Here is a 23,064-nt window from a genome sequence, read left to right as displayed (position 1 = left end):
ATGCATCATTATTAGAGCAGCTGAAAGAAGAAATTTAAAAAAAACGACCACATTTGGCGAGAAAAAAATTCTCTTTTATCACGACAACGCCCGAGTTCACACGTGCTTCGTTTCAATGGCTAAAATTGAAGAACTAAAATTCGAATTGGTCGAACACCCACCGATTTACCAGATTTAGCCCCCAGTGACTTTTTCTTATTTCCAAACTTGAAAAAATGGCTCGGTGGACAGAGATTTCCAGACAACGAAGACGTCATTGCCTCTGTAAGTGCTTATTTTGAGGAACTTCCGAAAACGCACTTTTCTGAAGGATTAAAAAAACTTGAAAAGCGATTGACCAAGTGTATAGAGCTCCAAGGAGATTATGTTGAAAAATAAAAAAAAATGTACCCAAAAAAAATTGTTTTTATACTTCATTCTAAGGACTTATTGAACTACCCTCGTATTTATAATAATGAAAATCTGCAGTAGTGCCTTTTATTTTAGTCACAGAATTTTCAAATTGACATATATCGCTTTTCGTACGAGCAGGTTTTGGGCGGAAAAAAACGCCAATAAAGAAATTTTTCGGGACAAAAATTTTAATATATGCATTTTTGCGTATATTTTCATCCTCAAGGAATCAGAATATTAAATAAATAATTAGATGTATTTTAATATGTATGTTCAATGTTAACTTCAATTTAAAAAAATACATTGAAACGTAAATTTATAGGTTATGCTAGTATTTATTGAATTAAATGAGCAGACGCGGATCCAGAGAAAACATTTTTGGGGGGCATAAAATAATTAACCTCCCCTCCTTCCTCTCAAGGGAGAGGTTAATAATAATTAAAGAATTATTTCTGTTTTTTAATTTTCAGGATTCCTAAAGAACCTGTAAAACTTGGAAAATTTTTGAAATTTTTATTGTAATTTTAGCATTTTTCTACTTATTTTACAAATTCAGATTCTTTTATTATTACGTATAAGTTAATTTTACTATATTGAAAAATTTGGTTTGAAGAATAAAAATAGGGAAATGAATTTTTTCCATTCGAATATGATTAATTTTCAACTAAAAAGTTGACTTTTCAAGTAAAAAAGATTAAATTTTTACCGAAAAAGATGAATTATGAACCCAAGTAGATGAATTTTCTAGAAAACGGTTAAATTTTAAAAAGAAAGTTACTTTTAAACCGAATTTTCAAGCCAAAAAGGCAAACTTTGATCAAAATAGTTGAGCTTTGAACAAACGAAATATTTTTTCAACCAAAAGAGGTGAATCCTGAATGTTTTTTGAATATTGAAAGAAACCAAATTTCAACTACAGCATCTTTTTTGAATAATAAAATAATTATCTTTAATAAATACAGATTCAGTTGTATTATATTTACCTCACACCAAAAAGATAAAATTTCTACAAAAAATACGACTTTTCAACCAAATAGTGGAAGTTTCCAATACAAATTTTTTTAATAATAATAAAATAATTATCTTTTATAAACAACATTTTTAATTTTATTATATTGGCCTCACATTCGACATGCTATCGCAATTTTATCTCGACTGAGACATGTATGAATTAAATCTTCTTTCAATTCCACTTAATAGTGCAATTTTTCAATTTCGAAGAAAGATTTTTTTATTTTCAATTTCGCGGGGCACATAATTATTTTTTATGAAAATGCTTATGATCAATGAAAATATTTTTTAACTTCCTTTAGAAAAGCAAGTTGCCAACTTTTTTTATATTGATATTAATGAAAGCCAAGATTTGGCTAAATAAAATGTTTTTCATGCTTTTTCTAGGTAAACTATATAGTTCAACATAAAGCGCAATATTTAAATAATTTAAAGATTATTTAAACAAATTATAAAATTGTTATGATTGATAAAAAAAACTTTTTGAGAACCATAAGAGTGGCCTAAACTCCTTTAACATCCAAATTCATGATTGATTCTTATTCTCTAAATAATTCTAAACAACATACTGAAACCCATAATTATTTTCGTTACCTACATATTGCATTTACAATGATTCATTTTGAATGTAATATTTAAAGCGCATTTTCTAAAGAAAATTTTACTCGAGGCACCACAGAGATTTTTTCAGAAAATTTTTTTGTTTTTTTCTTGTCATTAATATTCTTGTAATTAATCAATTTTTTCTTGTAAAAGGGAGTGTTTTTGCGCCTGTGAAATGCGACACGCAAGCTACTGTGTATGCCGGACTGCAGGCACCCGATCTAGTTTCAAGTCGAATAAAATGTGAAAATTATGATAGTATAATATAATAAAATAGTAAAAATTCATCATAATAACAGTGTTAGCTGGCGCTTTGCATTTTACACGCGCAAAAGAAAGTTTAGTTTTTAATTTAAACAACAACAAAATACGAACATTTGTCGAAAAAATATCTATTTACCGGAAGCTATAATGGCCTTTAGATTGTGTAATTAAGATATTACATTAAGCAATGCATTTTTTAGACGTATTAAGCATCTGGCGAAAACTCGACAGGCGTTATAATGACCTTAAGGCCATATGATAAGTGGGTCAGGTGACCAGATTCCTACCTTACCGACACTTTTTATTTTCCAACTTATATTCACACGAAACGCCACATCGAGTTGAAAATTTGAGAAACTAAACAAGAAGCACTAAGAATGGTGGATCTGGTCCTAAATTTGTATAATTATGAAAACAGTTTTCTGTTATAAATAATTTATTTGTTTTTTTATAATTATTAAAGTTTAGGACCAGACCCACTTTTCTTAGTGCTCCTCATTTATTATCCCAAATTTTCAACTGGATGTGGCACCCCGTGTGAAAATTAGAAAGGTGGCGGTAAGATAGGAATCTGGTCACGTGACCCACTCGTCACATGGCCTTAAAAGAAGAATATCTTTTTCTTGAACTGTAAAAAACTAAAATAATATCATTGATCTTCTGCAAGAGGCTCATTATTGTGGAAGTAAAATATGAATTTTTTTAAACTCCAACTTAATATACAGAGTCCACAATATATGGTGCAACAAGCGTTACTGCAATGTATTCTTGCCGATGGAAAAAGACGTTGAGAATGAGAAAATGATTCAAAACTTCCGGTATCTTGATGATCGTCCTTATAAATTATATTTTATTTTCCGGAGAAAATTTTTCCTTTTTATCAGATTTGACTTCTTCAACCTTACGAGTATAATCAAATTCAGTAATTTTTTTTAAGTTCCATTCCGATTCACTACGCCCGACTCTCGATTTAAGTCACTTGCGGTTTAGTAATTCCTAGAACTACTGGCCCACGCAATTTCTCAGTGCGCGGGGCGAGAGATGATTGTCACTCTTGTTTAAAAAAATACCAGCGGCGTAACTGAAAGTTGAAGTGCGCAGGTACTCACATGCGGAGATTGCATAATATTATGCATTATGCTTTTAAAATGCCATTCAGGAATGAAAAAACGGCTCCAAGTAGGGAAAAGATTGGTATTATGATTAACATTTTTGCTAAGTCTTTCTAGCCCCCCCCCCCCCCTGGAAATTAAAATTCTAAAGAAGCAGCTTGGCTATTTTAGACTCCATATTATTTCAGTTGAAAATTCTACTATTTGTTTGAAAATGTAATTATTTTGTTGACAATTAAACTATTTTGGTAAAAAGTAATCTTCTTAGTTAAAAAAATCCAACTCTTTTGTTTATCCATAATTGATATTTTTGGATTAAAAATGCATCTTGCAATACAAAATTCATATTTGAGATTGAAGGTTAATTCTTTCTAATTGAGTCTACTATTATATTTTTGGTTCAAAAATGAGTTAATTTGTTTGAAAATTAAATAATTTTCTTGAAAATTTATAATTTTTATTAAAAAGTCATCTTCTGGTCAAAAATATTTTTGAGGTTAATGTTTTTAACCAGGTAAATTATTTAATAATTTTGATGTTGCTTTTTTTGGCTCCTGTTCAATTAATTTAATAGAAATCTGACAAACTGGGTTTGAATTCTAGCAGAGCTAGAGAGAATTTCTTTCATAATTTAAAAAAATCAATATTTATAAAATATTTATTCTGGACCAGTAGACAAAAAAATGAGCATAAAAATTATTATTTTTTTGAAGATTCGTCTTTTTAGGTAGAAAATTCGCCCATTTCGGTTAAAATATCATTTCTTGACAGATAATAAGATTTTGAACTAAAAAATATGAATCTCAGCCAAAAATGTAATACACTTTTGAGCCAATAAGAATTTAAATGCAACCAAACTTAATTAAAGTGCAACCGAAACTAATCGGATCTTCCACAATGTTGATTAAATTTCTACCACAGCGATGCATTTTCAACGAAACAAATTTGTTAAAAAAATTATTCTTTTATGTTGAAAATTCAATTATTATGCCAAAAATTCATCTTTGTGTTTAAAAATTCCACTATTGTATTAAAAAAGTCTATTTTGTTGAAAATTCGCCTATTTGGCTTTAAAATTCAACAATTTGATGGAAATATTTTTTCTCTCTTTACTGAAAAATCTATCTGGATTGAAAATTTGTCTTTTTTGTTTGAAAATTTAACTACTTTGTCACAAAGTAATAGTTTTTGGTTAAAATTCACGTGAATCTACTATTTTTAAATATTTTTCTTTGAAATTTAATGCTTCTTAATTGAAAATTATATTTTTATTCAGAATTGATCTCTTTTGTTTTAAACTTCGACTTTTTGGTTGAAGATGTAACTATTTTTTGAAAATTCTTTTATTTTTTGAAAAATAATTTTTCCAATTGAAAGTTTAACCATTATATTATTAGTTAAAAATTAATCATTTTTTAGTTGAAAATTCAACAGCTTTAGTTGAAAATTAGTTTTTTTGTGGACAAACGATTTCTTTTCAACTGCAAATTTAACTATTCCATTTTTTGTTAAAAATCGATCGTTTTCATTAGTTAAAAATTTGACAGTTTGATTGAAAATATATTTATTTTACTGTAAATTCGTCTTTTGTGGAGCATTGAAAAAACTGGGGGTAAGACCAAAGAAATTCGAGAAAAAAATCTCTAAGTATAAATAAGAACCACCCTAGTATGCATGCAAGTGCTAAAAAACAAATTTAAGATTAGAATGTTTTAATTTGAACATGTTTAGCTTCATTTCCTTTGTTACCTATTACAATTGGTTGTATAGGTGGTATCCTAACATTGCGGATTTGAAGACTTTTCTATTTTTGTTAGCAGCATGCTGTTTTCTCTAAGCTGGATTATCATAGCATTCCGTTCAAGTCCAGTGCAATTGCTGGCTGGCAGATTAATCCAAAGTGGATAGCGTGGTACCTATTTAAAAAAATGAATATCGTCACAGTAAATGCCACTTAATCAATTTTATTGTCTAAGATTACCCCAGATAGCATAGGTTTATTCTGGATCACATGAAATTATTGTGGATTATAATCCACATTTCACGGAAATCTTTCAAATAACTGAATACAAAATATTAATAATCCACTTAAAATTGATTTTTTTTATGCTAGATTCCCGGATATCTTGGTGTGCACGTAAGAGTTAAATTTAAAAAATGTGCATTAGGTGGGCGTTAAAAAACTATATAAGGCTATTTTCAAAACTCTTTTCGACCCATTCTTCCTTCGACGAAGATCATCTGACAAAACTTGAACTACTCAGAGTGACGTTATAAATACGATCACTCCCTCCACGTTTAACAAGCAAAAATTAATTATTAACCAAGAGTAATAAAGGTATGGGGCTATAACGCCACTTACCGACCGAGCAAGTTTCTGTTCCATAATAAGTAAGGTTTGGTCGGTAATGTAGATCCCGCAACCACTTTCCGACGGAAGGTAACTTAGCATGAAAAAAAGACCTTTCTCGATCGGTAATTGGCGTAATAGCACCGTAGCTCTACTACTACCAAATAGTTACTTATTTACAACCAAATAGTGGAACTTTCAAGGAAAAGTGACGAATTTTAACCAAATTAATTGAAATTTCAGACTAACAAGATAGTATATTAAACAAATAGTTTCATTTTTAAATAAATTGTTAAATTTCTTAGTAAAAAAATTGTTTTTAAAGGCAAAATATGTAATACAATTTTTAATGAAATGGTCGAATTCTGAACCATAATGATGTGAAAAATTTTCAACAAAAAATGGAATAATTAAATTTGCAGTTAAAAAAATCCATTTCACAAAAAATCAACTACTTTCAACTAAGTAGTTGAATCAACTTTCAACCAATAATGAAATAGTTTAATTTTTTGTTTAAAAAATTAAATTTTAACCAGATAAGAACGAATCCTCGAAAAATAATCAAATCTTCAAACAATTCAAAGGAATGTTTAACAAAGTACTTTAATTCTTAATCAAGCAAGCAAATGTTCTAAACAAAGCACAAATTAATTCTCAACGAAAATTTTAACGAAAAATAGAATAGTTAAATTTTCAGGTTAAAAACTTAATTTTTAACCAAGAAAATACGAATTTTCAGAAAATAATTACATTTTCAACACAATAGTTGAATTTTCGACTAAAATTATTATGCTTGCAGAAATTAAATTTAACGAAGAAGTTCAACTTTCTGCCAAGTAGTTGAATTTTCAATTAGAAAAGAATAGTTCTCAACGATAACTTTAGTATTTAATATTTCCACCTAACTCTTTTTTAATTTAAATTAAAAGCAGTTGAATTTAAACAAAAAAAGCATTCTCGAAGAAAAAGACCAGTTTTTTACAAAATAGTGCAATACCTAACCCGAAAATATGAATTTTAATCAAAAAAGTTAATTCTCAACTGAATAGTTGACTATTAAACTAAAAACGATTAATTTTCAGCTAATAATTTTTAACTAATCATGGAATAGATCCATTTTCAGTTTAAAAAAATTAATCTTATGCAAGAAAAAAACGAAATTTCGACAAAATTGTTCAACTTTTAACCAAATAGTTGCTTTTTTAATAAAGAAGATTAATTTTCTACCCAAAAGAGGATTTTACAACTAAATACATGAATTTTCAAATAAATTGTTGTATTGTCAACTAAAATCGATCCATTTTCAAGAAAATAGATCAATCTTCAACTACAAATACTAGTATTTTTAACCAAGAGATGAATGCTAAACATTTTCAACAGTTTTGTTAAATTTTCAACCGAAAAATATGATTTACAACCAACATTTTTAATTTTCAGTCGATTATTTCAATTTTTTATTGCATGTAATATTTGATATTTAAACCAAATTATTGCATTTTGAACTAAAAAGGATACATTTTTATCGAATCGTATTAAATTTCTACCAAAAAAGACGAATTTTCCACCAAAAAGTTGAACTCTCAACGAAAAAAGTTAAGTTTTTAACCAAATAGTTAAATTTTTAACTAAAAATGGAATTCTCCAATTTTCAGTATAAAATTTTATTTTGAACCAAACTTGAAACGAATTTGCATTAAAATAGTTACATTTTCTACCAAAGAGATGAATATTCAACTAGTGAAATGAATTTTTTTTCATTTAGAGAAGCCTCCCTACAGTGGATAGTGGAACCTACAGTGGGTAATAATTAATTAAAAATACTGATATATGTGAAAGAATTATTAAAATTAATGAATACTTAAGACACTAAACATGTTAATAACTTACGATTAAAATTAATTATTATTCTTTCATATGTGATCTTAGTTAATTATTATCCATTTCACGTTGCATTATCCACTGCAGGGAGGTTTTTCCTAGTTGAATTAATGATAAAAAAAAGATGTCTTTTTTAACACTATAGTTATATTTCCCACAACAACAGATTTTTTTTCGTTTCTGCAGGGAAAAAAAAATATTTGACCAGTGATCGGCAATAGCCAACTTCAGAAATTAATTTCTTGGAAGGCAAGTTCGGATTGGTTTCGGATTGTTTGCATTACAATTACCGATTATAAACTTTTGAGAGGTGTTTTCAGTTTTGCCCCGGATTAATTTGGATTTGAGTTTAAGAATTTCCAGGGATTAAAAGATGATTTTGGATTAGATTCGAATTGGTGTGGACTGAACTTGTTTATGTGGTGACTGGTTCAGCCGGATCAAACTTGTTTATTCGCAATTGGATGAATTCGGACATAGATCGCGGAATGATTCGAACTGGTTATGAATTAAATTCTGTCCAAAACTATATTCCCATGGGAGCATGGGAATATAGTTTACTGGGCGAAACATTCTTTGATACAAAAATAGTTGAATGGACACCCAAACATAATTAAGATAATGTATCAGTCTCACACTAGAGATCATTTTTCATCTACTAGTGTTCATTTACAGAAACCACACAATTATGCAATGATGACCTATAGTCACGATTGATAGCCGGCAGCGTGTCCGTTTTCAAAAGTATCTCCTTGAAGTCTACCAGTCTGCTGCTTTGCCTTCTTTAGTATAGTAATAAGTATATCATTAACTTCTCTAGAACAGAAATGTTGAAAGTCATACGTAACCTTGGAGAAAACACTTGCTCTCGCTCAAAGTTAAGATAATCCAAATTATTTGCTCCACATCACTAAAAACACACAAGATAAATGTTATTGCTCGTAACACAAACGAAAAAGAACACATAAACTTGGCTCTTCAACCTAAACGATTGTGCGAATAGGAAGATGCGCAGAATGTTCCGCATCGAAAGGGAAACTGCGTACCAGGTAAATTTTAACTATTATATCCCAATTAAAAAAATCTATTTTATGTACTATATGTCGATGGGTTCTACGAATAATAGGCTTTCCTTTCGTCACCGTTAAGAATTAGGCTCACTTCAGTCTGTGTGAAATTTAGTAAACACGTAGAAGTGTCAAAAGAAATAAAAATCTTTTTAAATTCTCGGCTTTAAAACTTATAGGAGTCTGAATTGCATTACATACTGTAATAAAAAATACTGGAGTTTTGAATTCATAGGAAATCCTAAAAACTTAGCTAAATGAAGTTAGTCTAATGCTTATTCGTAGCAGAAAGATCGCCTAATATTTGTATTACCCATCGATATGTTGCTTTATTACACAGAAAACAATTAAGTTTAATTTAAAAAAAAAAAACTTTCTGAAACAAAATGGAACCAGAACTGATTTATTTCGAAGAATAGAAACATTAAAAACGATTCAAATTTTTATTTTGTCATTGATAATTACAACGAACATACCTCAGACAAATTTGAAACCTTAGTTTTTCTGTTTACTATTTTCATTATAAAAACATCAAACATCTACTCTTAAGTTACAATATGCCCCGTTAATAAAACCTTATCTAAATTGTTCTTTACTGTCTCACCCTGGGTATAATATCTTTACCAAAAAAATCAAAATTCTTCTAATAAAAGTTGTGAAATGTTCAATTTAATAAAGTTTGAAGGCAAACATGAATTTTTATCAGCATATTCCATTATTTTCAGATCATGTTCAGCATTCTGGCACTGATTAATTTAGTGCCAACAGGAATGACAGTCGGATATTCAGCTATTTCCCTACCTTATTTAAACAATACAATGGATATTAATCTAACAGATCAGCAATCAAGATTATTTAGTAAGAATTTTCTCTTATAAGGTAGCAAGTTAAAAAATGAAAAAAACTTCAAATGCTCCTATTTACAGCATCAATTCCATCAATATTTATGCTATTTGGTTGCATAACAAGCATCTATACCCTAACCCTTGGAAGAAGACTAGCAATTTCAATCGGAAGTTTAACCAACATTTTAGGGTGGACGCTTATAGCTTCAAGCTACAATGTGTCTCAATTATTGTCAGGCAGAGTAGTTGCAGGTATCTGCATATATGATTTCAAATTCAGAACAAAAAATTTAATAAACCGAATCAGTCAATATTTTTTTCAATTTGCAGGATTTGCAATGGGATTGTGCACCGTTCCAGGAGTAGCTTACATATCAGAGATAACGACCATCAAACTTGCACCAACTCTCAATTCTTGCTCGAGTCTCTTTATTTCCTTGGGAATGTTGTTGATATATTTTCTCGGCTATGTTATCGAGGTATTCCGAAAACATCTTTAAATTAATGATAAAAGCTGCATTTCCAATTTGTTAATTCTAATTGAATTTAGGAAAAGTGGAGAATTGTGGCTGGTTGTTCAGTCCTTGTCTCAGTGATATCAACACTATCAGCAACTCTTTTTCTTCCTGAAAGTCCCAGATGGCTCCTCATCAAAAATCAGGAGGAGAAGGCCAGAAAATCCCTCCGACGTCTTCGTGGACTGAAAACCGAAACTGAAGCATTTCAGACCGAATTTATCAATATGGTTGAGTACAACAAGTGTGGCGAAAAAGGAACTAGGGATAAGGATAATTCAGTAATGAATATCCAAGACTCAGGATTGGGTCAAAATGTAAACAAATCAGTTTTTCAAAAATTGTGGCTGAATTTTCGGTTTCTAGTCTCGATTATGAAACTTCCGGAAGTCTGGAAGCCATTTTTAATCCTTAATAGTTTCTTCTTCTTTCAACAATTTTGTGGAATCTATGTAATTAGTGCTTATGCTGTGAAAGTCATCACGAGTGCTGGAATTACTCAGAATGCTCTTTTGGTGACTGTGATAATTGGAATCCTTCAAATTTCTGGTGAATTGGCACAAATTTTGAGCAGCTCCAGGTAAGGTATCACGGAAGTTTTTCCAATATCCAATTAAGCGTCCGCATTGCACAACGGCCTTAGCGCATGGAAAACTGTCGTCATTACGTTAATAATTATCGGATCGTGTTGGATTTTGAAATACTCATGAGTCTTTAGCGCTTCCAACGAACATGTTATTTATTATATTTAATAAATATATAAACTTTGAGGTGAAAATATCAGTTCTAAATTTCAAAACAGACCGAATTGAATAATAGCAGTTAAATTCTTATACATTTAATTGTAAAATATCCAAAATTCAGATCGACTGGTTTTGTTTATTTATGGTCGCCATTGCTGTTAATACTAACCAATCGATCTGAATTTTGAATATTTGATAATTAAATGTATAAGAACTTAACTGATATTGATCATTTCGGTCTCTTTTGAAATTTAGAACTGAGATTTTCACCTCAAAGTTTATATATTTATTAAATTTAATAAATAATATGTTCGTTGGAAGCGCTAAAGACTCATGAGTATTTCTATGTCAAAACCAACACAATCCGATAATTATTAACAGAATGACGGCATTTTTAAAAATTACCAGTAGTCTTGCGCGCGCCTATTTATCTTTTTATGAAAAAGAATAAATGAAAAGCCTATCTATTCTATGTTATACATATTCAATGAATATTACAAAATATTAGTATAAAATAATACAAGATATGAAGGGATGAGTTCTGTATCTGAAACTGTAATTAATCTTTTATAATAGGATTTCAACGAATTCTTTATTTTTAGGTAGAAAATGAACTATTTTATTCCAAATGAGCTTTTTTTTATCAAAGATTAATTAACATCTAATATTAATGAATAGCATTCACTACAATTTTATAGCTCACGTTGATGATAATCATATTCTTTAAATAATGAACTTTGCATTTTTACACCACAATTTTCATAAATCAATTTAGTAAAATATTTGAACGCGCATTGTAATAATCAACAATGACCTTATATGTTAAAAAACACATGTAATAAGCTTGCTGCTACTTGGTAAACTCTTCCCTGAAAATCTTGGTTAAATCTCCCCAACATTAGTTCATGCGTTCAATGCCATAAAATTTTTAGTGATAACTGTTTCATTATTCCGATTTATACCAAATCATTACACTACTTGGTAAGGCAAATTTCTGCCAATTTTTGATTATCGGGCTTAGTTAAGTCTCCCACTTTCCCCTGGACTTATCACATTAAAGTTTATGAAAAACATAAATATTTTGTTTAAAATTAAAATAATAATTATTATATTTCAAATTACATTGAAATTAATAAAATATTGCATTCAAAATAACACTTTCAACAAATAATTATTTGAAAAATTATCATGTGGGGTGAAGGTGTTGTAAAAAATTTGTTTGTTGGTGGTAGATGGAGGGTTAAGGTGTTATAACTGTTTTACAGAAAAATAGTCTTTTGACGTAAAAGTTTAAGAAGTGGGATACATTTTTTAATTTCCTAACAGGCAATTCTTTATTTGTTTAAAATTCGTCTTTCTCGTTGAAAAATTCATAATTTTAGTTAAAAATTCATAATTTTAGTTAAAAATTCGTCGCTTTGGTTAAAAAATTTACTATTTTTTTTAAATTCTTTTTTTTTCGGAAATAAATTAATTGTCTGTGTAAAAAAGTAACTTTGCTACCTTTGGTTTATATTCGAATTTCTTATAGAAAATTAATCTTTATGATTGAAAATTCATTTCCTTATTTTACAAAGCATCTCTTGACAGCATCTGCATTCGCTGAAATATCAAATATTACATTTTCTATCTACAATTCATATTTTCAGGTTAAAAAGTCAACTACTTTGTTGAAAATTTACATGCTGGTTCGAAAATTCAACTCTAGTTAAAAATTTTAATATTTTGTTGAAAAGCTTTACTTCTTGTTTTAAGATATCCATCACTACGTTCTCATTGAGAATTCTTTTTTTTTTAATGCAACTCTTTTTGGTTAAAGATTAATCTTTTTTGTTTGAAAATTTGGCCATTCAGTTTAAAATTTATATTTGCAGGTTGAAAATTTAACTATTTGGTTAAAAGTTAAACTATTCGGTGTCAAATGCAAATCTTTCATTAAAAAGCTAAATTTTTAACAAAACCGTTTACACTGAAAATGCAAAAGTTTAATTTTCAGTTTTAAAAAATTAAAGAATTTTCAATCAAATAGTTACTTTTTCATTCAAAATATAACATTTTAACAAAATGGTTAAACTTTTAAATAAGTAGATAAATTTTCGACCAAAAACTAAAAAATATGATTATTCTAAAACAACAACAGCTGAATTGAATAAAAAAATTCATTTCGAGAAAAATTTTTTAATTTGTAACCAGAGATACATTTTTAAATAAAATAATGAATCTATTAATTTTTAAAAGGTCGTTCAACCTTAAAACAATTAGAGAAATGTTCAACAAAAAAGATTAATTCTCAACTAAAGAAAGAAAGAATTTTCAACTAAAATGATGAATCTTCAACCCAAAAAAGATCCATTTTTACTCATTTAGTTTAACATTTAACTAAGTAGTCGAATGCAAATAAAAAATACAAATTTTAAATAAAATAATTGAGTCCTCAACAAAGGAGCTTTAACAAAAGATAATTCACAACTACCAAATTACAGTTGTAGATGTATATATGCATATATTATCGAGCGCAAAGCTCGAGAACAAACAAAGAAAAAAGAAAAATATCTACAAAATTGTTGAGTTTTCCACCCAAAAAAGCAAGTTTTACAAAGTAGTTGAATTTTCAACTTAAAGGGATACATTTTCATTGTATTCATGTTCAGTAAGAAAATCAAGTTTTTACCCAAAGAGATGAGTTTTTAACCACGAAACAATTTTAGTCAAGACATAAAAAAAATGCATCTAAATTGTTGGACATTTTCAACAAAAAATTTTTAAAAACTGTTCCCTTAAAGTTTGAAAACTAAGTAATTAATTCGAAATTCGTCTTTTTTGTAGAACGTTAATCTTATCGGTTAAAAATTAATCTTTTGAACATAGAATTTTTTTATGAAGAAAAAATAGTTATCTTAAAATTTAATTTAAAAACAACAAAATTTTCTTCCTGATCGATTCAAAGACTTGAATTGCAGAATCTGCCTAATAGTAAATGGATTCGATCTCCTTTGAAATAATTTTTATAACACTTTTTTTTGTTGAAAATTAATTTTTTTTAACAGAAAATTAAACTATGAAATTTTTGGTGAAAAAAATAATTTCTTAAATTAAAGTTTAATCTTTTTAGTTAAAAATCTAACTAATTGTTTGAAAATGTATGGATTTTGTTGAAAATTCATCTTTTTTAATATAAAATTAATCTTCTGGTTTGAAAATTCTTCTTGCTGATTTAGGATTCAACCATTTTTCTGACATTTCTTTTTTTTTCAACATTAATTTATTGAAGTGAAAATTTAACTTTCCATTTTTGGTTAAAAACGTATTGATATTTTTAATTGCAATCTGTTTTGGTAGAGAACTCAGCTTTTTTTTTTTAATTGCACTTCTTTGAGTTGAAAATTATTTTTTAAACTAAAAACTGAACTATTTATTTTTTATTTCAATATTAAGTTTATAATTAAGGCTTCATCTGTTTCGGTTCAAAACGAACCTTTTTTATTGGAAATTCAATTATTTTCTTCAAATTTCTTTTTTTTTTATTAATTTCTATAATGATAAAATATACTTATATTACTTTTGGTTAAAAAATGATATTTTTTTAGATAAAAATCATATATTTGTTTGAAACTTTCTAGATTTTGTAGAAAATTCTTAATTTTCTGTAGAAACGTAATATTATTGGTTGAAAATTAATATTTTTCATTAAGGATTAAGTTATTTAAAAAAAATCCTTTTCAGTTTGTCAAAAACAAATTTCTTTAGAAGAAATTTCGATTCTACTATTTTTGGTTGAAAATTGATATTTTAAATTGAAAATTGACCTTTTCTACTTAATAATTAAATTTTTTTAATTTTTATGTTTTGGTAGAAAATGAATCCTCTTGATTTAAAATCGATCTTTTTTCGTTAAAGATTGAACTATTTGGAAATAAATTTATCTGTTTTGATGCAGTATTTAGAAATTCAGAATTTTGTTGAGAATTCGTTATTTTTGGCAGAAAAATAAACTTCTTAATTGAAATTTCATCTTTGTTTCGAGGATTCTATTATTACATGGAAAACTCGTTTTTAAGTGAAAAACTAATTTCTTTAAGAGAAAAGTCGATTATACAATTTTTTATAGAAAAATGATATTTAAAAAAATTGATCTTTTTGTTAAAAATAGAATTTTTTTAAACCGTCTTTTTAAACAGGGAAATTAATCTGATTAAACTATTTTCCTTTTTTTTTGTTTGTTAAAAATTAATGTTTAAGGACAATTTTAATTATATCATTGTTGGTTGAAAACTAATAGTTTTTTTTGTAGAGAATTAATGTTATAGGTAAAAAATTAATCTGGTTTTTATTATTCTGAGCATATATGTCCAAATTCGATTATTTTGCCTCAGATCGGAAAAAAACATCTTGCGTAATTTACTATAAAAGAATTTTAATCGCTGAGAGATTCTGCTAAATAATGCGTAGAACCTGCCTGGTTATAAGTAAATTCTATTTTATTTTTTATTCTTTTCATAATATTGTTCTTGCAGAGAAAATTAATTCAGTTGATAATTCTATTATTTTTTTTAGAAAATTTTGTTTAATTAAAAATTCATCTTTTTTGTCAAAACTTTTACTATTTGGTGTCAAGTTCATCTGTTTTAACTAAAACATCATATTTTTGTTAAAAATTATTTTATGGGTGAAAAATTAATCTGTTTTTTATTATTCTTAACATGGATGCCCAAATTCGATTTTTTTGTCTCAGATCGGAAAAAAACGTCTTGCATAATTTACTATAAAAGAATTTTAATCGCTGAGAGATTCTGCTAAATAATGTGTAGAACCTGCCTGGTTATAAGTAAATTCTATTTTATTTTAAATTCTTTTTATAATATTGTTCTTGCATTGAAAATTAATTTAGTTGATAATTCTATTATTTGTTTTTAAAATTTTTGTTTAATTAAAAATTCAACTTTTTTGTCAATTCTTTTACAATTTGTTGTAAAGTTCATCTGTTTTAATTAAAATTTTTAATAACCTGTAGAAAATTTCATTTTTTGGATTGAATATTAACTTTTATAAACTAAAAACTGAATTATTCTATTTTTGTTTAAAATTTGATATTTTTAATTGAAACTTCATCTTTTTTCTTAAAAATTATTTTATGGTTAAAGAATTAATCTGTTTTTTATTATTCTTAACATATATGTCCAAATTCCATTTTTTTTCTTATATCAGAAAAAACTTCTTGCATAATTTACTGTAAAAAAATGTTAATCGCTGAAAGTTTCTGCTATATAATGTGTAGAACCTGCCAGAATTTAAGTGAATTCTATCTTATTTTGAATACTTTATATATTATTGTACTTGGATTGAAAATTAATTTAGTTAGAAATTCTATTATTCGTTAAAAAATATTTTTTTTAAATAGGAAATTACTCTTTGTGATTGAAATTTCATCTTTTTTGTTAAAACTTTTACTATTTGCTGTCAGATTCGCCTGTTTTGGTTAAAATTTTAAATAACCTGTAGAAAATTTCATTTTTTTATTGAATATCAAGTTTTATATACTAAAAACTGAATTATTCTATTTTTGTTTAAAAATTAATTTTTTTTTAGTTAAAAATGGAATTATGTGTTTGAAAATTCCCGTATTCTGTTGAAAGTTTGTGTTTTTTGTTAGAAATATAAATATGAAGACCCGATACATCCATAAACCTGAACATAATTCATTCAATCCCACATTTCTTAAACCATATATTGTTTAAAAGCACATAAAACATGGGAAGCCTATACATTTTATACAGCTGTTTTGTTGTGAAGGTCAAGTGCAAGGAATTTAATGGTACTTTTCTGATATTGAGTAAAGTTAGTGTAACATTGGTGTATTTTTAGTTATAAGTTAATGTTTTGTTTACTGCGAACTGCTCGCAGTAAACAAATTTATCAAAAAGACGTAAGATGAAAACATAAAAAGCTATTTTTTATTTTAATCCTGATTAAACTAGTTTCTGTTTTTTCACCAAACATTTGAGACATTTGAATGAAATCTTTGTGTAATTTGTAAGAAAATTTTCAGTAAAAGCTTAACTTTCTTACAATTTTTGTAGTACATTTTCGGAACCTTTCATAGCAAAAAATAATATTTGATTGATTGTTGTAGATATATACGGAAAATTTACAGTAAAGTGGCCAAAATTATCTAATTCTGCGACCAGCAGTTCGCTTTTGTATTCTAAAATTAATTCCTAATCTCAAAATTTCAAAGGTTGTTATCGCATTTTCCACCAGCAATGGACTTTAATAACAAATTCCATGCGTCATAGAAATATAAAAATATATATAAAGATATACTAATCCTACCGATAGAAATCTCAGAGTATATGCTAAAAATTCTCAAGGCTCTGAGAAGCTCAAAGAAATTCTCCGCAGACACTCAGGTAGATATATTTAATGGTCCAGATAGCTCGTGTAAATGCTTTGAAGGCTTTACAATGTCGTTTTCGAAATTGAAATAAAAATACGATCATAAATAACAAGCAGAGAGGCTTAAATTGAAATAAAAATTCGATCATAAATAACAAGCAGATGCCCTGTATCGCGATTGCAGTGGTACGGGTGGAAAGGTGGTGGTAAATCAGAAGCGTTGATAAGTATTATCGACCTCGAAATTTGATTCGATTATTATTCCCAACAGTGATCCAAAAATACTTGCGCATGCTTGAACTGTGTGTCGCTCATTGGCTCTAGTTCGCGTACGTATTTAAAAATCAAGTACAGACGCGCACCGTAGCCAATAAACGTCACTCAAATCCAAGCAAGCGCAGATCAAGCCAGCTCCGTTGGGATCATTTAACTTCAAGAAAACGCGTGTAACGTTCCATTACTGTCTAACTCACGGTGACTCACGAGTGTCCCTTTCGCACGCGTGTAGCTATCAAAGAACGAGAAATCGTGACAATTTTCTCAATATTTTCCAACTCTGTCTAACCCATTCATAACTCGTGTCTCACGCATACAGCAATGAAAATCGAGTAGTGTGACAATCGAAATCGACAATATCGTTTAGAGATTTCATATTAAGGGCATGTGACACAGCTAAATACCTATATTACCGACCTCACTTTTTCAGTTCACTGAATGTTTTTTTGAACCTAAGAACTTTTTTTGTGAATAAAATATCGAGCTGAAACTTTGGAAAATGTATTATAGTACAATAAAGTACGTTTAGGTACTGCATTTTGGTAGTAACTTCACTGAAAATTATTTCATCTTTTTTCTGAACCTCGACATTTTTGGAACGTTCGAACTTTTTTTATACATAAAATATCGGTCTCAAACTTTGAAAAATGCAAGAGACGAAAGAAAACTACGTTTAAGTACAAAGCTTAATAATAAAAGATGTAAAAAAAGAATTTCAACTATCAATTCCATCGGCATCAGCCGGTAACGTTGTACACGAAAATACGAACCCTCTAGAGCCTCGTCTAGTGGCCGCCAGGGTTCGAATTTTTGTGTACAACGTTACCGGCTGATGCCGATGGAATTGATAGTTGAAATACATTTTTTTTACATCTTTTATTATTAAGATTTGTACTTCAACGTAGTTTTCTTTCGGCTCTTGCATTTCTCAAAGTTTGAGACCGATATTTTATGTATAAAAAAAGTTCAAACGTTCAAAAAATGTCGAGGTTCAGAAAAAAGATAAAATAAATTTCAGTGAAGTTCCTACCAAACTGCAGTACCTAAACGTACTTTATTGTACTCTAATACATTTTCTAAAGTTTCAGCTCGATATTTTATTTGCAAAAAAAGTTCTTAGGTTCAAAAAACCATTCAATGAGCTGATAAAGTGAGGTCGGTAATATAGGTATTTAGCTATGTCACATGCCCTTAAGGATTAGTCAAATTAACTCTGTCCGTAGCAAGGCGTTATCCCTTCTGTTGCCTACTAAGCTGTCTGAGTCCACGCGCCAAGGTCGTTGAGTAATCCAGCTCGCATTAAATCATCAGGCTTGCATTAAAAAGTATTGAAAAATTTCATTCATCCAGTGGTAACGTGAGAAATATTGAATACTTCTGGATCCCGTTTTTGTCCTCCCGTTTTGAATCACCACAGCAGTTGAAGTTAGCTCTTAAATTGACTTCCTTTCTGTACCTAGTGCCGAAAATATTTTTCTGAACACCACAAAGCAATCAAGAAATAGAAAAATTTTAATCCCTTTCAATTTAGCAAATTTTCTCACTTTCATTTACTGTTTTTCGAATAATAATGAGGTAAAAAGCTTTTTAAAACATAGCACCAGTCATTTTACGATCTCTGGACTAATTCCCACACATAAGATTTTGGTGAAAAATATTTTTTTGAATTTTTTATCATGATTTTATATTTTTGTAATTGATAATATTTGAACAAAGCAAACATTTTACGATAAAGATATGTATTCTTGTATACAATCCTACTAGATTTTGCACATTTTATGTTTTTGGAGCGCGTTCTAATGTTTCAAACGAAAATTTGGTTTTTAATAATAGAGGTTACGTCTGGCAACTGAAATCGGCTTTAAACGGGATTGGAAACTTTTAATTTTCGCCGCCTAATGAGGATTAAAAAACGAAGGACAGAAACGGCATTCTTAGGGATTTAAAATTTGTAATACCTTTTAATGCAAGGCTTTTTACCGGGGAAACAACATATTCAATAACAATCATTAAAAAATGAATAAACTAGAAGTAAAAATTCACAAAGATTTCAAAATATTTTAAATTATTTCCTAACATTTTAAAAATGAATGTGGACATTTTCAAAGCCAAATTTTTTATTTAGCAATACTAAAAATTTTGATAAATGTTCGATCAAGTTTAAGAGACATTGTTAAATATTCGCAAATCAAAATTTTGAAGCTTCTGAAAGATGTTGAAAGGTTTCACGATTGTAAAAAAGTGTCTTAAAAATCCTGGGATGTTAAAAATGAACATTTCATGTACTACTTACAAAGTAAGTCTTCTTCTTTCAGTTTCAGTTAATAACATTTACTAACGTAGAGTTTTATTCTTTAACCAAAGCCAGATATTTTCAGCCGAATCAAAATTCGTATTTGACATGAGCAAAAGTAACTTGATTTTCAATTATTAATCAAAAGTTGTATTTTTTAACAAGTGACAAATTATAATATTTTCATTGCATTATTTAAATTGAAATAATTATTTTTTTAAACGAAAACTTACTCAAGAAGATTCATTTGGAACAAAAAAGAATTCATTTCAACCAAAAAAAGGAAATTTTCAACAAAATAGTTACATTTTTTAAGCGCTGAAATCAAAAATAGTTAAATTCTGAAACAAACAGATGAATTTTCAACCAACAAGATTAAATGTCTATCAAAAAAGATAAATCTGTCAACCAAAAATAGAATAGTTATAAGATTTTCAGTTAAAAATATTAATTTTCAACAAAAGAAATGAATTTTAAACCAAATAGCTGAATTCTTAACTAAACAATATAAATTTAGAACCAAACAAAGAACACGTAAATTTGCAGTCAAAACATTTATTTTCAACCAAAAAAGAACGTATTTTTACCAAAAATTTGCATTTTGAAGCAAAGAACTCAAGTTTTAATTAAAATAGTGAATCTTTAACCTACAAAATTAATTTTTAACCCAATAGTTAAATTTTCAACATCAAAAAAATTAATTTTTAATCTAATATACAAAAACATAAATTTTCCACAAAAAATTAAATAGTTAAATTTGCAGTTAAAAAATTATTTTCAATGAACAAGTACATGAATTTTTAACCTAATTTTTAATTTTTTAATTTTTTAATGAATTTTCAACCTAATAGTTAAATATCACCCCAAAAGAAATGAATTTTGAAACAAAAATGTTATTTCGTCATTAACAAGATTAACATTCTACCACAAAAGACAAATTTGAAACGAAATACAGAAAATTTCAACCAAATAGCTGAATTTTGAATCTAAAGAAATTCATTTTTAACCCAAAAGTTGAATTATCAACTTAAAATATAAATTTTCGACCAAAAATAGACAAATTTACTACATAATAGATTTTCAACAAAATAGTTAAATTTTCGATCAAACATATGAATTTTCAGCCAAGATGATTAAATGCCTCTCCAAAAATATTAGATTTGTGACGCAAAATTAAATTGCTAAATTCTTAGCTAAAGAAAATAATTTTCGATGAAAAAAATAATTTGAATTCAAGAAATTTCAACCAAATAGCTTAATTTTAGACTGAAAAAGATAAATGTTTAACCAAACATGGAATAGTTAAATTTTCAAGTAAACAAATTTATTTTCAACCAAAAAAAGGGATGTTTCAACCAAATGTAAAAATTTTAAAGCAGAGTAATTAACTTTAAACTAAATTAATGTATGTTCAACGAAAAAATATTTAACCCTTTAGTTAAATTTTTAGCCTTAAAGATGAATTTTTAACAACATAGATACATTTTAAACAAAATAGTTACATTTTCAACGAGCAGATGAATTTTCAGCTACGAAGATAAATTTCAAGCCGAACAGAATAGTTAAATTTTCAGTTAAAAAATTAATTTACAAAAAAAATTGTTTTAACAAAATAGTGCAATTTTGAACAAAAAAGAATTTTTTAAATCGCAATGATGAATCATTAAGCAAACAAAAATTAATTTTTAATAAAGTAGTTTCACTTTCAACTAAGTAGTTGAACTTTGCATTAAAAAATGTTTTTCTTCTAAGGTGTCAATTATTGAAGTGAAATTTTTCAAATTACAGGATCAAGGTATAAATAGAAGTTAAAATTTTTACTAGAATTATCAACTATAAATTGAAATACTGTTGTATGCATCTATTTTCATTAAATAAAATGTTACATTATAGATGTTGAACTTTTCTTAGTTTCATCATGCACATAAATAACAAGACAAATTTACAGTTAAATTAACAAAAAATTAATATAAATATAAAATAATAATCTTTTAGAAAATTCTAATAAAATTTAAATAGTCGAATTTAATCCTAATTTGATGAATAGTTCATCTAAAAATATCTTGAAAATGTATTTTTTATGTTTTTTAAATGTTAAAAAAAATTTTTTAAGTTTAAAATAACTGTGTTGGATACTGCTAATTTAAAAAAAGTATAATTAAATTTTTTTAAATGTTGTCTTTCATATTGATTCTAATGGAATTTTCTCGCTACAATAATGAAACTTCTGTAGGTGAAAACTTCCTACAGTGGATAATCATTAATTAAGATCATAAATAAAAGATAAATATAATTAGTTTTATTTTGGATTCATAAATACATATAATTTCTTGACTTTATTTAATGCAATTACTTATTTGACATATACTTGTATTTTTAATTAACGATTATCCTCTGTTACATTATCTACTGTATGGAGGTTTTCCCTAAATCATACACAGCTTTTTTAGATCATATAAGATTTCTTGCAAAATCTATAACAAAATGTTATGAAATAAATCAATTAAAAAAAAAGATAATTAGTGCGCGCATATGGCGCACAATCTTCTAATTATTTAAAAAATGGATTTTTCCCCCGTTGAAATGACAGTTTGGGTAGAAGAAGGACTGCCATAATCTCTGGAGTGGGAATGACAATTTCTATCACAACCCTTGGAGCCTATAATCAATTTTTGTCCGATAGCAATCTCTCAGAGATTCCATTGACCTCCATTTTGATATTTGTGGTAAATATAATTTTTTATACTTGGCCTCTTCGTTTTACGATTTTGTACTACGATATTTACGATTTGGTACTTAAAAATACAGGATTCTGTATTTTGGAATTTAGGATTTGGTACTTTAAAATATCCCTTCTGGAAGTAAAAAAATGGAAAAAGATAGAAATCGGGGGATCGGAAAAAATAGAACTATTCTATCTCTCTCAATGGGTCACTTTGCATCCATATAACATCATCTGTTCCTATCGCGATTGAGTACGCTAATCATTATCTTTTCTTCGAAATTGGGGAATCTATCGAAAATTTAGGGAATTTATTTAAAAAATAAATTTAACGTTGACCACGTACCAAAAAAACAACGCGATGTCCATACATATATACGCGTACACACTTGAAATTGATTTTCTTACGTTAGTCGACAACTTTTACCGTTAGTCACCTAGCGATAAAACGTTCAAGTTGACGTGGATAGATAAAGGATAGGATAGGATAGAGGAGAGAGGATTGGAAAAAATAGACGTAAATTTAAATGAACAAAGAGATAGAAAAGATAGACATTGATAGATGTTCGAAACGATTAAATAGGGAACAGGAGATTGAA

The 23,064-nt window shown here is 27.7% G+C and overlaps 1 protein-coding gene across 1 annotated transcript; it reads left to right on the top strand.

The window, feature by feature from the left end:
- Positions 1-8,395: 8,395 nt before the first annotated feature.
- On the top strand, positions 8,396-22,608 carry LOC117178354 (facilitated trehalose transporter Tret1-like). The gene is made up of 7 exons (XM_033369785.1): positions 8,396-8,660; positions 9,404-9,536; positions 9,605-9,775; positions 9,854-10,002; positions 10,074-10,618; positions 22,334-22,469; positions 22,552-22,608. The coding sequence occupies exons 1-7, from the start codon at positions 8,619-8,621 to the stop codon at positions 22,606-22,608; spliced, it is 1,233 nt and encodes a 410-aa protein (XP_033225676.1). The 5' UTR covers positions 8,396-8,618.
- The last annotated feature ends 456 nt before the right edge of the window (positions 22,609-23,064 follow it).

Source organism: Belonocnema kinseyi, chromosome 1, assembly GCF_010883055.1.
Source record: "Belonocnema kinseyi isolate 2016_QV_RU_SX_M_011 chromosome 1, B_treatae_v1, whole genome shotgun sequence".
Taxonomy (NCBI): Eukaryota; Metazoa; Arthropoda; class Insecta; order Hymenoptera; family Cynipidae; genus Belonocnema; species Belonocnema kinseyi.
Note: the sequence above shows the minus strand (reverse complement) of the source record. Positions and strands in the feature narration are given on the sequence as shown.